General features: G+C 47.1%; 1 protein-coding gene across 1 annotated transcript in view; it reads right to left on the bottom strand.

Moving 5' to 3' along the window:
* The window catches only part of TM6SF1 (transmembrane 6 superfamily member 1), a 112,073-nt gene that overhangs the window by 8,876 nt on the left and 90,183 nt on the right, over positions 1 to 13,014 (bottom strand). The window contains exon 9 of the mRNA XM_030190424.1: positions 9,537 to 9,656. Coding sequence (XP_030046284.1) covers positions 9,537 to 9,656 — 120 coding nt within the window. The remainder of the gene's footprint in view (positions 1 to 9,536; positions 9,657 to 13,014) is intronic.

Raw genomic sequence — 13,014 nt, 5'->3', positions numbered from 1 at the left:
CTAGAAACACCACCACAGAGATTACTATCAGCCTTATTTTCGAAAGTGATGGGCGTCCAGATTTCGACCCAAATCGGGAGATAGGCGCCCATCTCGCAAAGGCGCCCAAATCGGTATAATTGAAAGGCGATTTTGGGCGTCTTCAACTGCACTCCGTCGCGGGAACGAACGAAGTTGACGGGGGCGTGTTGGAGGCGTGGTGAAGGCGGGACTGGGGCGTGTTTATCGGCCGAGGAGAGATGGGCGCCTTCGGCTAATAATCAAAAAAAGAAAGGCGTTTTTAGCACGAATTTAGGTCACTTTTTTGGACCCTTTTTTTTCCACGAACAAATCCCAAAAAAGTGCCCTAAATGACCAGATGACCACCGGAGGGAATCGAGGATGACCACCCCTGACTCCCCCAGTGGTCACTAACCCCCTCCCACCAAAAAAAAATTTAACTTTTTTTCTAGCCTGTATGCCACCCTCAAATGCCATACCCAGCTCCATCACAGCAGTATGCAGATCCCTGGAGCAGTTATTAGTGGGTGCAGTGGACTTCAGGCAGGTGGACCCAGGCCCATCCCCCCCTACCTATTACACTTGTGGTGGTAAATGGGAGCCCTCCAAACCGCCCCCAAAGCCCACTGTACCCACATGTAGGTGCCCCCCTTCAGCCATAAGGGCTATGGTAATGGTGTAGAGTTGTGGGCAGTGGGTTTTGGGGGGGATTTGAGGGGCTCAGCACCCAAAGGAAGGGAGCTATGGACTTGGGAGGTATTTAACTTTTTTTTTTTTTCTTGTTACAAGTGCCCCCTAGGGTGCCCGGTTGGTGTCCTGGCATGTGAGGGGGGCCAGTGCACTATGAATCCTGGCCCCTCCCACGACCCAATGCTTTGGATTTGTTCGTTTTTGAGCTGGGCGCCTTTGGTTTCCATTACCGCTGAAAAACGAAACCGTCCAGCTCAAATCCGCACAACTCCGATGCATTTGCCGGGCACAAACTGTATTATCTGGCCCTCCCCCACCCAACGCACCTTCGTTGTCAGTGACGCCATTGTGCCGCCGTGGTCGCCGTCGATGTGTGACTCTGGCCCCCCCCCCACCCAACGCACCTTCGTCGTCAGTGACGCCATTGCGCCGCCCTGGCTGCCGTCGATGTGAGTGAATTGCTCCGCCCTCAACGTCATAACGTTTGACGCGAGGGCGGGGCCCCGAGACTGTGTTTTTCGTGGCTTCAGAGCTTCGAACTTACGAACCTTGGCTTCAGTGACGTCAGATAATAGAATGTTGAGGGTGAGTTTTATATATATAGATTAGCTCAACAGGAAATAAACAGCATCAGAAAAGTAATTTTACTTTTGCCCCACTGATTTTCTTCCTGCTCCTTGGGGCTTCCAGTTCAAACAGAACAAGGGCTGGGAACTGGCAATGTGAAACTTCACTCACAACTACCTGGAGATTCTTGTCTCATTTTAGCCCACTCTCACAGCACATTAAGGGGCTCTTTTACTAAGGTGCGGGAGGGAGGGCTAATGAGTTGATAGTGCACACCAAATCAGCACTACCACCGGGCTAGTGCGTGTTCCCAGTGGTAATTGACTTTGGCGTGCGCTGAATCCAATGGTAGAAAATCATTTTCTACCGTGGGAGGCGTTTCCAGTGGTAATCCACAGTTGGCGCCCACTGCACGGTTACTGTGCGAGTGAGCCCTTACTGCTAGGTCAATGGGTGGCGGTAAGGGGGTCAGGCCGTAAACAGGCGCACACTAGTTTTAATTTCAGCGCAAGTCCATTTCCCAGCCCATTAAAAAAAAAAAAGCTCTTTTTCCCAGCTGCAGTAATAAATGACCAAGCGTGTGCAAAGGTTCAAAAGGCAGGTGGCAAGCAAAGCAAAATCCAGGATCAGGCAAGGTTCAAAAGGCAGGAAACCAGCAAACGCAGAATCAGGTCCAGACAAAGTCTCTCAGGCAGAAGTGCACAAGCACCCACGTACCAGGGCCTTAGACGATGCAAAGGCAAGGGCTGAGAGTAACAAAATGGCTACTGGAACTCAGCTGCTGCAATCTCCAGGCAGCTACGGATGCTGTGCAGGCTCAAACAACCCAAGCAACCCTGGCAGCCTGGAAGATCCGGACCGGACTGAGCAGAAATCTGGAACGGGTGATGATCCATAGCAGCCACCTGTTCTGGCCACCAGAGGGCGAGGAAAGCACAGACGTAACAGCAGCATGGCTTCACTAGTGGCAGGTCATGTCAGACGAATCTGACTGTCTTCTTCAACTGGGTGACCAAGCAGTTGGATGTGGGAGAGGTGCTTGATGTGGTATACGTGGATTTCAGCAAAGTCTTTGACACGGTTCTGCACAGGCGACTGATAAATAAATTGAGTTCCCTCGGTGCGGGACCTAGAGTAACTGATTGGGTAAAAAATTGGTTGAATGTTAGGAGACAGAGGGTGGTGATAAATGGAGCTTGCTCTGAAGAAAAGGAGGTCATCAGTGGAGTACCGCAGGCAGTGGTGTGCTGGAGCCGGCTTGCTCCGGCTCGCAAGAGCCACTTGTTAAATTTTGACAGCTCTTGCGAGCCGGTTGTTGTTGGGGGCGAGCCGGCTCCATTAGGGGAGGTAAGCATGGCAGGAGGGCGCCAACACAGGCCATGCTTACCTCCCCTCCCACTCCCAAACACGTCCAACGTTGTCCTTCGCCCCCACCCTCTCCTCTCGCTCCTATCCGTCAGTTTCTCTTACCACCCTCAAAGCGCCGCTTATTTAAAGCGCTGCTGCCCGTCTTCAGCCTTCCCTGCTTGTTTCGGATGAGTTCTTCCCTCAGTCCCGCCTTCGCAGAAAAAGGAAATGACGTCAGAATGACGTCAGAAGGTGGGACTGAGGGAAGAACTCATCCAAAACAAGCAGGGAAGGCTGAAGACGGGCAGCAGCACTTTAAATAAGCGGCGCTTTGAGGGAGGTAAGAGAAACTGACGGATAGGAGCGAGAGGGGAGGGTGGGGGCGAAGGACATCGTTGGACGTGTTTGGGAGCGGGAGGGCAGGGGAGGGGAGAGAAATGCTGGGCATGGATGAGTAGAGGGGGGCAGGGAAGAGAATTGCTGGGCATGGATGAGTAGAGGGGGGCAGGGGAGAGAAATGCTGGGCATGGAAGGGCAGAGGGGGGCAGGGGAGAGAATTGCTGGGCATGGAAGGGCAGAGGGGGGCAGGGGAGAGAATTGCTGGGCATGGATGGGCAGAGGGGGCAGGGGAAAAATGCTGGGCATGGATGGGCAGAGGGGGGCAGGGGACAGAATTGGGGGGGCAGGGGAGAGAAATGCTGGGCATGGATGGGTAGAGGGGGGCAGGGGAGAGAAATGCTGGGCATGGAAGGGCAGAGGGGGGCAGGGGAGAGAATTGCTGGGCATGGATGGGCAGAGGGGGCAGGGGAGAGAAATGCTGGGCATGGATGGGCAGGGGGGCAGGGAGAGAATTGCTGGGTATGGATGGGCAGGGGAGAGAATTACTGGGCATGGATGGGTAGAGGGGGGGCAGGGGAGAGAAATGCTGGGCATGGATGGGTAGAGAGGGGCAGGGGAGAGAGGAGAGTTTCAGGACATGGATGGAAGGAAGGGCAAGAGAAATTCTGGACATGGATGGAGGGAAGGGAGAGAGAAGAAATGCTGGACATGGAGGGAAGATAGAGGAAGGAGATTAGATGAGGGAAAAGGAAGTGAGAAGAGAAACTGCACATGGATGGAGAAAATAGGCAGAAGCTGGGTCCACTGTACAGTCAAGTCTGCGGAGGACCAGAAATGAAGAAGAAAGGAGGAAAGAAAAGAAATAAATGGAAAGGAAGCCCTGGAAACGGAGTTAAGAGGACAGATAGCAGCAGAATCAGATACTGGGCCAGCATGTTCAGAGAAACAAAGTCACCAGACAACAAAGGTAGAAAAAAATAATTTTATTTTCATTATAGTGTTTGGAATATGTCCACTTTGAGAATCAGGTGCTGAACGTTAAAAGTTTATATTTATTTACTTATTTATGGCATTTTATCCCATATTAAACATGAATTAGATTGGAACCTGGGATCATTTAATTTTTTTTTTCCTGGAGAGAGTAATGCATTGCCCCCCCCCCCCCCCGGCTATAGCCAGCTCTGCAATTTTAGGGGGGGGCGCAGAGGTGGATGGGGGGATCGCAGTGGTGGACGGGGGGGGGGGGGGGGGGGGGGCGCTGAGGTGGACCGGGGAGAGAGCCTGTTGTTAAAAATTTACCAGCACACCACTGACCGCAGAGATCGGTCCTAGGGCCAGCTCTTTTTAACGTCTTTGTGAGCGATACTGCGGAAGGGCTGTCTGGTAAGATTTGTCTCTCTGCAGATCATACTAAACTCTGTAACAGGGTGGACACCTTGGAGGGTGTGAATTACATGAGGAAGGACCTAGCGAAGCTACAGGAATGGACCGATATTTGGCAACTAAGGTTTAATCCCAAAAAAACAGGGCCGGTCAAACCCAGTAAGCAACCTAAGCACTGCAGGAGGGCGCATGCCTTCAAGGGCGTCACTTTGCAAGCAATCAACCTCTGCTGAGTATCTAATCTCTGCTGCTCATCTCAGTCTGGCTCCAAAGCTGTCAGCTCTCTGTCCCGTCCCCTCCCCCCTCCCAAGCAGAGAAATACCCTCCTTATGTTTGTCAGGATGTCACTGCTCCAACTGAATCTGGCTCTGAAATAACTTGTGGGAGCTCAGCTAACCTCTGTCCTCTGCCCAGAGAGGGCGCAGACAGAGACAGCACAGCAGAGCCTGGACCCTTGTTTTGTCAGAGACTGCTGTTTAGTGCTACACCTGACCCACCCTTTTCCACCCCACCCCCAACACAGCAACTCACAGGACAGGAGGGCTAGATGCCTGCTTTCAATTCCTAACCATCACCTATCTCTCATTCCCACTTCAGTAACTCATGTTAGTCTGTCCAACTCAGATTGTAGAATATGTTAGTTTATGCTGATTAAGTCTGTCCTAGCTAGATCCTAAGTTGTGCTCGATGGGAAGGCTATTGTGCTGCATGCAGAGTAACTTCTTAGGATTTCAGGTAAATTTTTTGAAGAATTTGAAGAGGGGCTATCTCTGTTCTACATGTGTGACTGCAAGGCCAAGTGTCTGAATAGGGATCTGTTTGTTAGATTCTGAAATTTTGATAACACATTATTTTTCAGAGTTGGCAAGACTGTCTGTTCTCCTAATTCCTGGGTGTGTGTGCTAAGTTATTTTTCTTCTATACTGGTGTAATATTTTCAATGATGCCATGGCTGGTAAAAGGAGTGTGTCTACTATGGGGGCAGAGCCATAGTGATCCCGCCTCTGGATGGGTAGGGGCGCCGATTAATAGACTGCAGGAGGGTGCTAGAAACCCTAGGGCCGGCCCTGCCAAAAAATGCAGGGTCAGCCACTTGGGTCGCAAAATTCCGAGGGAATGGTAGAGTATAGGGGGTGTTGTGCTTCAGTGTGCGAAGGAAGAGCGGGACTTGGGGGTGATTGTGTCTGATGACCTTAAAGCTTTCAAACAGAAAAAGTGACAGCCAAAGCCAGAAGGATGCTTGGGTGCATAAAGAGAGGCATGACCAGCAGGAAAAAGGAGGTGATAGTGCCATTGTACAAGTCTCTGGTGAGGCCTCAGTTGGAGTACTGCGTGCTGTAGGAGTATTTCCCTGTGTGTCTCACCTTGCGGGCCTTGGCCTGTATAATCCTATGACAGCAAAATGGAGACTGTAAACTCTGACCCGCACATCTCTGTGTCAGCAAGAAACAGCTTTGCAGCTTGTGGAAAATTACAGCAGAAGCTCAACTCCAAGGACATGCTGTGGGCAAACCAGGCCCCCCTTATCTCCTGAGAGGCTGGTTCCAGCAAGGCGGGTGAGAAACAGAAAATGCATACCAAAATGTAACAACTTGAAGGTCAAGAACAACGGACTGTTCTTGCCATGCAGTGAACCGAGGAGGAAGGAGATTGGTTCCTGCAGCCACCGGACCAAGAGATACGGGGAGAGCGGGAACAAAGAAAAGAGTGTTTCGGAAGCCTTGGAAGAAGGTGGAGGTGAAAATAAGACCAGGGAGACCTAATAAGGTCCACCAACTGATGAACTGTGTATCTGGAGGAAAGTATCGTGGTTCAGCTGTATCAGCACGGAGTGACCTGTGCCCTCCTTATCTGCTGCAGAGTTCCCTTCCAGCTGCGACTGAGACTTGCTGTGAATCCAGCTTGAGTCTGAGGAGTATCCTGTGCAAATCCTGAGAGACTGCCACGAAGGTCGGCTTGGTGAGAGACACAGTGATCTATTCCCTATCAGTCGGGGGCTAGTTAGTGGTATTTACCTGAGCAGAAGGCTGGTGCCGTCATACTTGTGATCAGGAGAAGCTGCTAATAACTGTACTACCTCGTAACATAGTGTGACTGATCAGTGGTGTAATTTTATCTGGTAACCAATAAGAATTAAGTGTTTAGTAGTGTGACGTATGAGTGTAATTTTTATCAGCCAGTAATTTTGTATTCAGCCAAAGCTTTGCAGAGTTCTATTTTGTATACCTTAGCTCTATTTTCCTTACCTGATCTACCATAATAAATCTAATATATATATATATATTCAGTTTGCTTTTCTAGTCGCATTCCTTTCTCTCGGAAGAACTGTATAGGCTCTAATCCAAGGTTCCCGCCCCTAGACCGAGTGCTGAGCAGTCTGTGTGCAGATAGTTTTGTTTGGGAATTTTGGACGCAGATAATTTATCTGTGATAACGATCCTACAGTGCAGTTCTGGAGACTGCGCCTACGGAAAGAATAAACAGGATTGAGTCAGTCCAGAGGGCAGCTACAAAATTAGTAAGCAGTCTTGAATGCAAAAATTATAGGGACAGGCTTATGAACCTCAACATGTATACGCTGGAAGAGAGGAGGGAGAGAGGAAACTTGATAGAAACGTTTAAATATTTCAAGGGCATTTATGTACAGGAAGAGAGCCTTTTTCAAATGAAGGAGAGCTCTGGAATGCGGGGACATACAACAAAGTTAAGAGGGAATAGGCTTAGGAGTAACCTAAGGAAGTATTATATCACACAAAGGGTGATGGAGGCCTGGAATGGCCTCCCGGTGGAGGAATCAAGGACTGTTCCAGAATTTAAAAAGGCATAGGATAAGAATGTGGGATCGCTTAGGAACAGGAAGAATTAGGGGTTACAGAGGATGGGCAGACTGAATGGATCATAAGGCCTTTATCTGCTGTCATGTTTCTATGTTTCTAAGCGGAAGCTGATAAGGACAAAGAGGAATTGCTGAACAAATATTTCTGTTCTGTGTTCACGGAGGCAGGCCCTGGAGTAGGACTGCAGATGACAAACATATGGGAGTGTAGAAGATCTTGAACAATTTTCAGAAGACTGTGTTTGTGAGGAGCTAGGTAAACTAAAGGTAGACAAAGTTATGAGGTCAGATAGGATCCATCTGAGGGTACTGAAGAAACAAAGAAGTTCTGGCAGCTCCACTGTCTGACATTTTCAATGCCTTTTTAGAGTCAGGAGTGGTCCCAGAGCACTGGGAAAAGGTGGATGTGGTCCTCTCCACAAAAGCGGAAGTAAGGAGGACGTTGGAAACTACAGGCCAGTTAGTCTGGCCTCCGTGGTGAGTAAATTAATGAAAACACTTCTAAAATACAGGATAGTGAGTTTTGCAGGACCCAAGGCAGCATGGTTTTACTAGAAGTCTGTCTTGTCAGATGATTCTGATTAATTTCTTTGACTGGGTGACCAGACAATTGGATTGAGAGAGCGCACCGGAAGCGGTGTAGTTAGATTTTAGCAAAGCCTTAGACATGGTTCCACACAGGTGACTTATAAATAAACTTAGTACCCTCAGTATGGACCCAGAAGTGACTGAGTGGGTTAGAAACTGATTGAGTGGAACTCAACAAAGAGTTGTAATAAATGGAGTTCACTCAGAGGACAGGGATCGGTCCTTAGTCTGACATTTTTGTAAGCAATGTTGTGGATAGGCTGTCTGTAAAGATTTGCCTCTTTGTGGATGATACCGATATCTGTAATAGAGTAGAAACCCCTGAGGGTGTAGATAGCATGAAGAGTGATTTAACAATTAGACTACTGTGGGCTGCCTTGAGAGGTTGCAGCAGCCATTTTCCTAGAGAAGCTGAAAGGAGGCATCACTCCTGCTTCCAAAGACCCCATGGACCACCATGGATATCATGTAAGCTCAGGGGATCCCGCGGTGGGAGGTGCTGGGTGGATGTTCAGGGAGGGAGTGGAGGGTTCTGCATGGCAGCGAGCTGGGGGTAGGGGGATCAGGAGGCTTTGAAAAGAAGAAAAAGGTTATGTGGGCACCAGCCAATATTCAGCCGGGACATACATAACTGTCTTATTCGGGCCCTGACTGAATATCTGGGCTAATTTAGCCAGCCATGGTCAGCATTTAAAAAAACACTGACCGCCGCCAGCTGAATATCAGCTGGCATGTTTTCAAAAGTTTCTTAAATTGCTTCACATTATTCTCTAGACTAAGTAGTCTAGGTAAAATATCCCACCAAATAGGCACCATAACAGAGAATAGCCTAAATCTAAACCACTCACCTTTCTCTTCTGTAGCTGCAACAGAAGATCCTAACTTGATCTTAAAGCTCTACTTGGAACATGCCTTTTCAATCTAATATTTGAGTATTTGGGACAATCAGTTTTCAATACTTTAAAAGTTAGTAGCAAGATCTTAAATTTCACTCTTGAAAGCACTGGAAGCTAATGAAGCTGCCGCAACATGGGTAAGTGACTATTCATCCAGATATATGGGCTATTTGAAAATTAACCAACCTCCCTGCAGGTAAAAATACAAGATGATGGTTCTTTTGAGCAGGGCCAGCCCAAAGATATTTGCTGCCATAGGTAAAACATGAGCCATGCACCCTTGACCCCAGTTCAGCTTCTTACCTTCCCTATCCCCCTCTGATTTCCAGCATCTTTCTCTTTTCTTTCCTCCCCCCTCCAAAAAATGTCCATCACTTCTGCCTCCTCCTCTCTCCCTGCCATCACTGTTGCTACTGCTGCCCCTGCCAGCAGGAGTACAGCCTAGAATAGAAACATAAAAAATAAAGGCAGATAAAGACCATATGGCCCATCCAGTCTGCCCATCCTTGCCATCTACTGTGAGAAGGACGCCGATGGGAAAATTAGGTTCTTACCTTGGTAATTTTCTTTCCTCAGTCACAGCAGATGAATCCATTAACTGATGGGTTGTATCCACCTACCAGCAGGTGGAGATAGAGAACACTGAAAAACCACAGTGACCCTTGAACGGCTAGCCCCAACTGCCTTCAGTATTTGAGATTTCCAAAGCAGAGTGACCCATAAAGGTAGAATAACATAAACTAATTCCACTATATCTTTTTTGAGATACAGTAACCAGAACACCATTCCTTGTACTCCTGCTTGAAAAACGATTTCATATTGACAGGATAAACTCAGATAATCAACAATTGAAATGTGACTAAGACTACAGAACTGATTTTATTATTTACCTGGGCTAATCCTCCAGCATGTACAAGTGTTAAATCAGGCATCCAAGAGCATCCAGGAACCAGCAGGCCATACAGTGAGATTATATAGTATGGAACTATGTAGAACATATAGATCAGCATCTGTATTTTAAATTTAACAAATATTATTTATTTCATTTCATTTATATCCCACATTTTCCCCAATGAGATCAGGTTCAATATGGCTAACAGACTATTATATTTAACCCTACAAATAGGATTCAAAATATTGTACAGTATATTATGCTAATGGAGCAAATGAACATTAAATGTCACAATATATAATGTTGATAAGGACTATATGAAACAGAAAGTTATCCATGGAAAATGACATTAAAAATTACTCAATAAGGAAACAAGCAAACAAGCACATTTTCACATTGGTAGTGTCTATTCTAAAATAATCATAGCTATGTTAACATTAAAAAATAAATATTTTAATTGTGGAACTTGTCCTTAATCTTACGCCCAACCAAAAAGGACACAGTAACACCAATTTGTAACACAAAAATTTAAGATGCTATTTGTAGAACATAACTTTGTGTATTATTTTCTCTGTTTGCTTCATGGTTCAAACATTATCTCTTCTTCATATCTTTATTTCCATAAGACTGAATATACACACTCATGATCTAAAATAAATAAAATTCCTATAGGTGCTGTAATATAACCTTAAGCACTAAAGGGCCCCGCTGCGGCAAAAGGGGGCCTGCGCTGACATTGGCGCATGTGTTTGACGCACACCAAGGCCACTTATTACCACAGCAGGTAAAAGGCAGGTCTTTCTTTTTTTCAGGAAATGGCCGTGCGGAAAGTGAAGCACTTGCTGTGCGGCCATTTTGGGGAAGAGCACTTACCACCACCCATTGAGGTGGCGGTAAGGGCTCCCGCACTAACCCGGCAGTAACCAGGCAGCACACGGCACTGCCCAATTACTGCCAGGTACACTCCGGCGCCACCTGTGCACTGGGGATGGGAACTACTACTGGGCTGCTGCGTTAGCCCGGCGGTAGTTCCCTTTTCACAAGCAGAAAAAGACCTGCACGGTCCATCCAGTCTGCCCAACAAGATAAACTCACATGTGCTACTTTTTGTGTATACCTTACCTTGATTTGTACCTGTCCTTTTCAGGGCACAGACCGTATAAGTCTGCCCAGCACTATCCCCGCCTCCCAACCACCAGCCCCGCCTCCCACCACCGGTTCTGGCACAGACCGCATAAGTCTGCCCAGCACTATCCCCGCCTCCCAACCACCAGTCCCGCCTCCCACCACCGGCTCTGGCACAGACCGTATAAGTCTGCCCAGCACCATCCCCACCTCCCGCCACCGGTTCTGCCACCCATATCATCCAGTCTAGGAGATTTGCTACTCTTCAACTTGTCAAATTGCCCCATTACATCCTACAGGTTTATAGTTTCTCTGACTCGTCAGTTTTGAATACCATGTAAAATGAGTTTATCTTGTTGGGCAGAATGGATGGACTAAACAGGTCTTTATCTGCCATCATTTACTATGTTCACCCCTTCAATGAAATGTAATAGATTGGTGAGGCAAGATTTCCCTTCATTAAATCCATGTTGGCTTTGTCTCATTAATCCATGTTGAAAGCATGGATTAATGGATTAAGGCATGTTGAAGTTCAACACTGAGACTGATGACTAATCTTTGAGTGAGAGTGCCCAGAGAAAGCGTACCCTCAGTCTAAGGGGTTTATTCTCGCCCTGGTCTGCGCCCAGCTCAAGTGATCTAGCTAGTGACAGCAGTGTGTGTGCAGAAGTATCATTTGTGTGACTCCAGTACTGGATGATGTGCGAGACCCTGGGGGGAGCTGAGCTGGAGGTGAAACCTGGGGTTACATATATATTTAGATCTTTGTCCCCATATGCTTTAGAAGAAAGACCACTGACCATTTTAGTAGCCACCCTCTGGACCAACTCCATCCTGTTTATATCTCTATAAAGGTGTGGTCTCCAGATTTGTACACAATATTCTAAATGAGATCTCACCAAACTCTTATACAGGGGCATCATCACTTCCTTTTTTTCTACTGGCCATTTCTCTCCCTATCTACCCAAGCATCCTTCTAGCTTTTGCCGTCACCTTTTCTACCTGATTGGCTACCTTAAGATCATCACATCTATCACACCCAAGTCCTGCTTCTCTTTCGTGCACAAAAGTTTTTCACTCCCTAAACTGTGTAGTTCCCTTGGGTTTTTGCATAACTCTGAATTTTTTAGCATTAAATCTTAGCTACCAAATTCCAGACCATTCCTCTAGCTTCACTAAGTCCTTCCTCATGTTATCCACACCATCAGGGGTGTCTACCCTATTGCAGATTTTGGTATTATTTGCAAAGAGGCAAACCTTACCAGAAAGTCCTTCAGTAATATTGCTTACAAAAATGTTAAAAAGAGCCTGCCCAAGACCCGAACCATGTGGCACACCACTAGTAACATCCTTTTCCTCAGAATGAGCTCCATTTACCACTACCCTCTGTTTCCTTCCACTCAACCAGTTCCTAACCCAGACAGTCACTTTAGAGCCTATACCGAGGGCACTCAGTTTATTTATTAGTCATCTGTGTGGGAACTGTGTCAAAGGCTTTGCTAAAATCTAAATACACCACATCTAGTGCTCTCTCTCAATCCAACTCTCTAGTCACCCAGTCAAAGAAATTAATCAGATTTGTCTGGCAAGCTCTGCCTCTAGTAAAACCATGTTGCCCCAGGTCATTAATCCACTGGATTCCAAAAACTTTACCATTCTCTGTTTTAAAAGCATTTCCATTAATTTACTTATCGTAGAAGTCAGATTTACTGGCTTGTAATTCCCAACTTCTTCCTTACTTCCGCTTTTGTGGAGAGGGACCACATCTGCTCTTCTTCAGTCCTCCTGTCTTGGGAAAGGGGCATCTCTTCCCACTGATGTAGCTGGCCTGGCTACTCAAGTGTACTCAGATTGACTCTTGCTTTCAAATAAAGTTTATTTCCCTACACTTTCTATGTCTGTCTTCCCCCAGCTCATTTCCTGTCACTTCCAGATCCTCTCCTTCATCCACCCTCTTCCCCCCAACAACATTCCAACCATCTCAGCCTTCACCCACCCTCACAACCTCCACCACACTGTCCTCACCCCTATTCTACGCAAGCCAGCTCTCCCCCTAGTTTGCTAATCTTCCCTTTCACCTTCTCTGCTTTGTCTCCTCTGTTTTGTTTTCTTCTGTTACTGCGTAGTTTCAGTGAGTTTGGGCTGTGTGGTGTTCCAATTCCTGCACCACTTTCGGTATCTTGTTAGAATAGTTTTAGAGTTCAGACACCACAGAAAAGTTGCATGAGACACCCTCCACAGAAACTGGAGGTAGAGTGTATATTGGGAGAACAGAATCAAGGTGCCACACAAAGTCAACTGAGTTAGGAGCAGATGCTCAAAAGTCCTTTAAAATATCACGTGTAGTTAAA

This window comes from Microcaecilia unicolor, chromosome 1, assembly GCF_901765095.1.
Source record: "Microcaecilia unicolor chromosome 1, aMicUni1.1, whole genome shotgun sequence".
NCBI classification, from domain to species: domain Eukaryota; kingdom Metazoa; phylum Chordata; class Amphibia; order Gymnophiona; family Siphonopidae; genus Microcaecilia; species Microcaecilia unicolor.
This window is presented reverse-complemented; position numbering and strand designations above follow the sequence as displayed.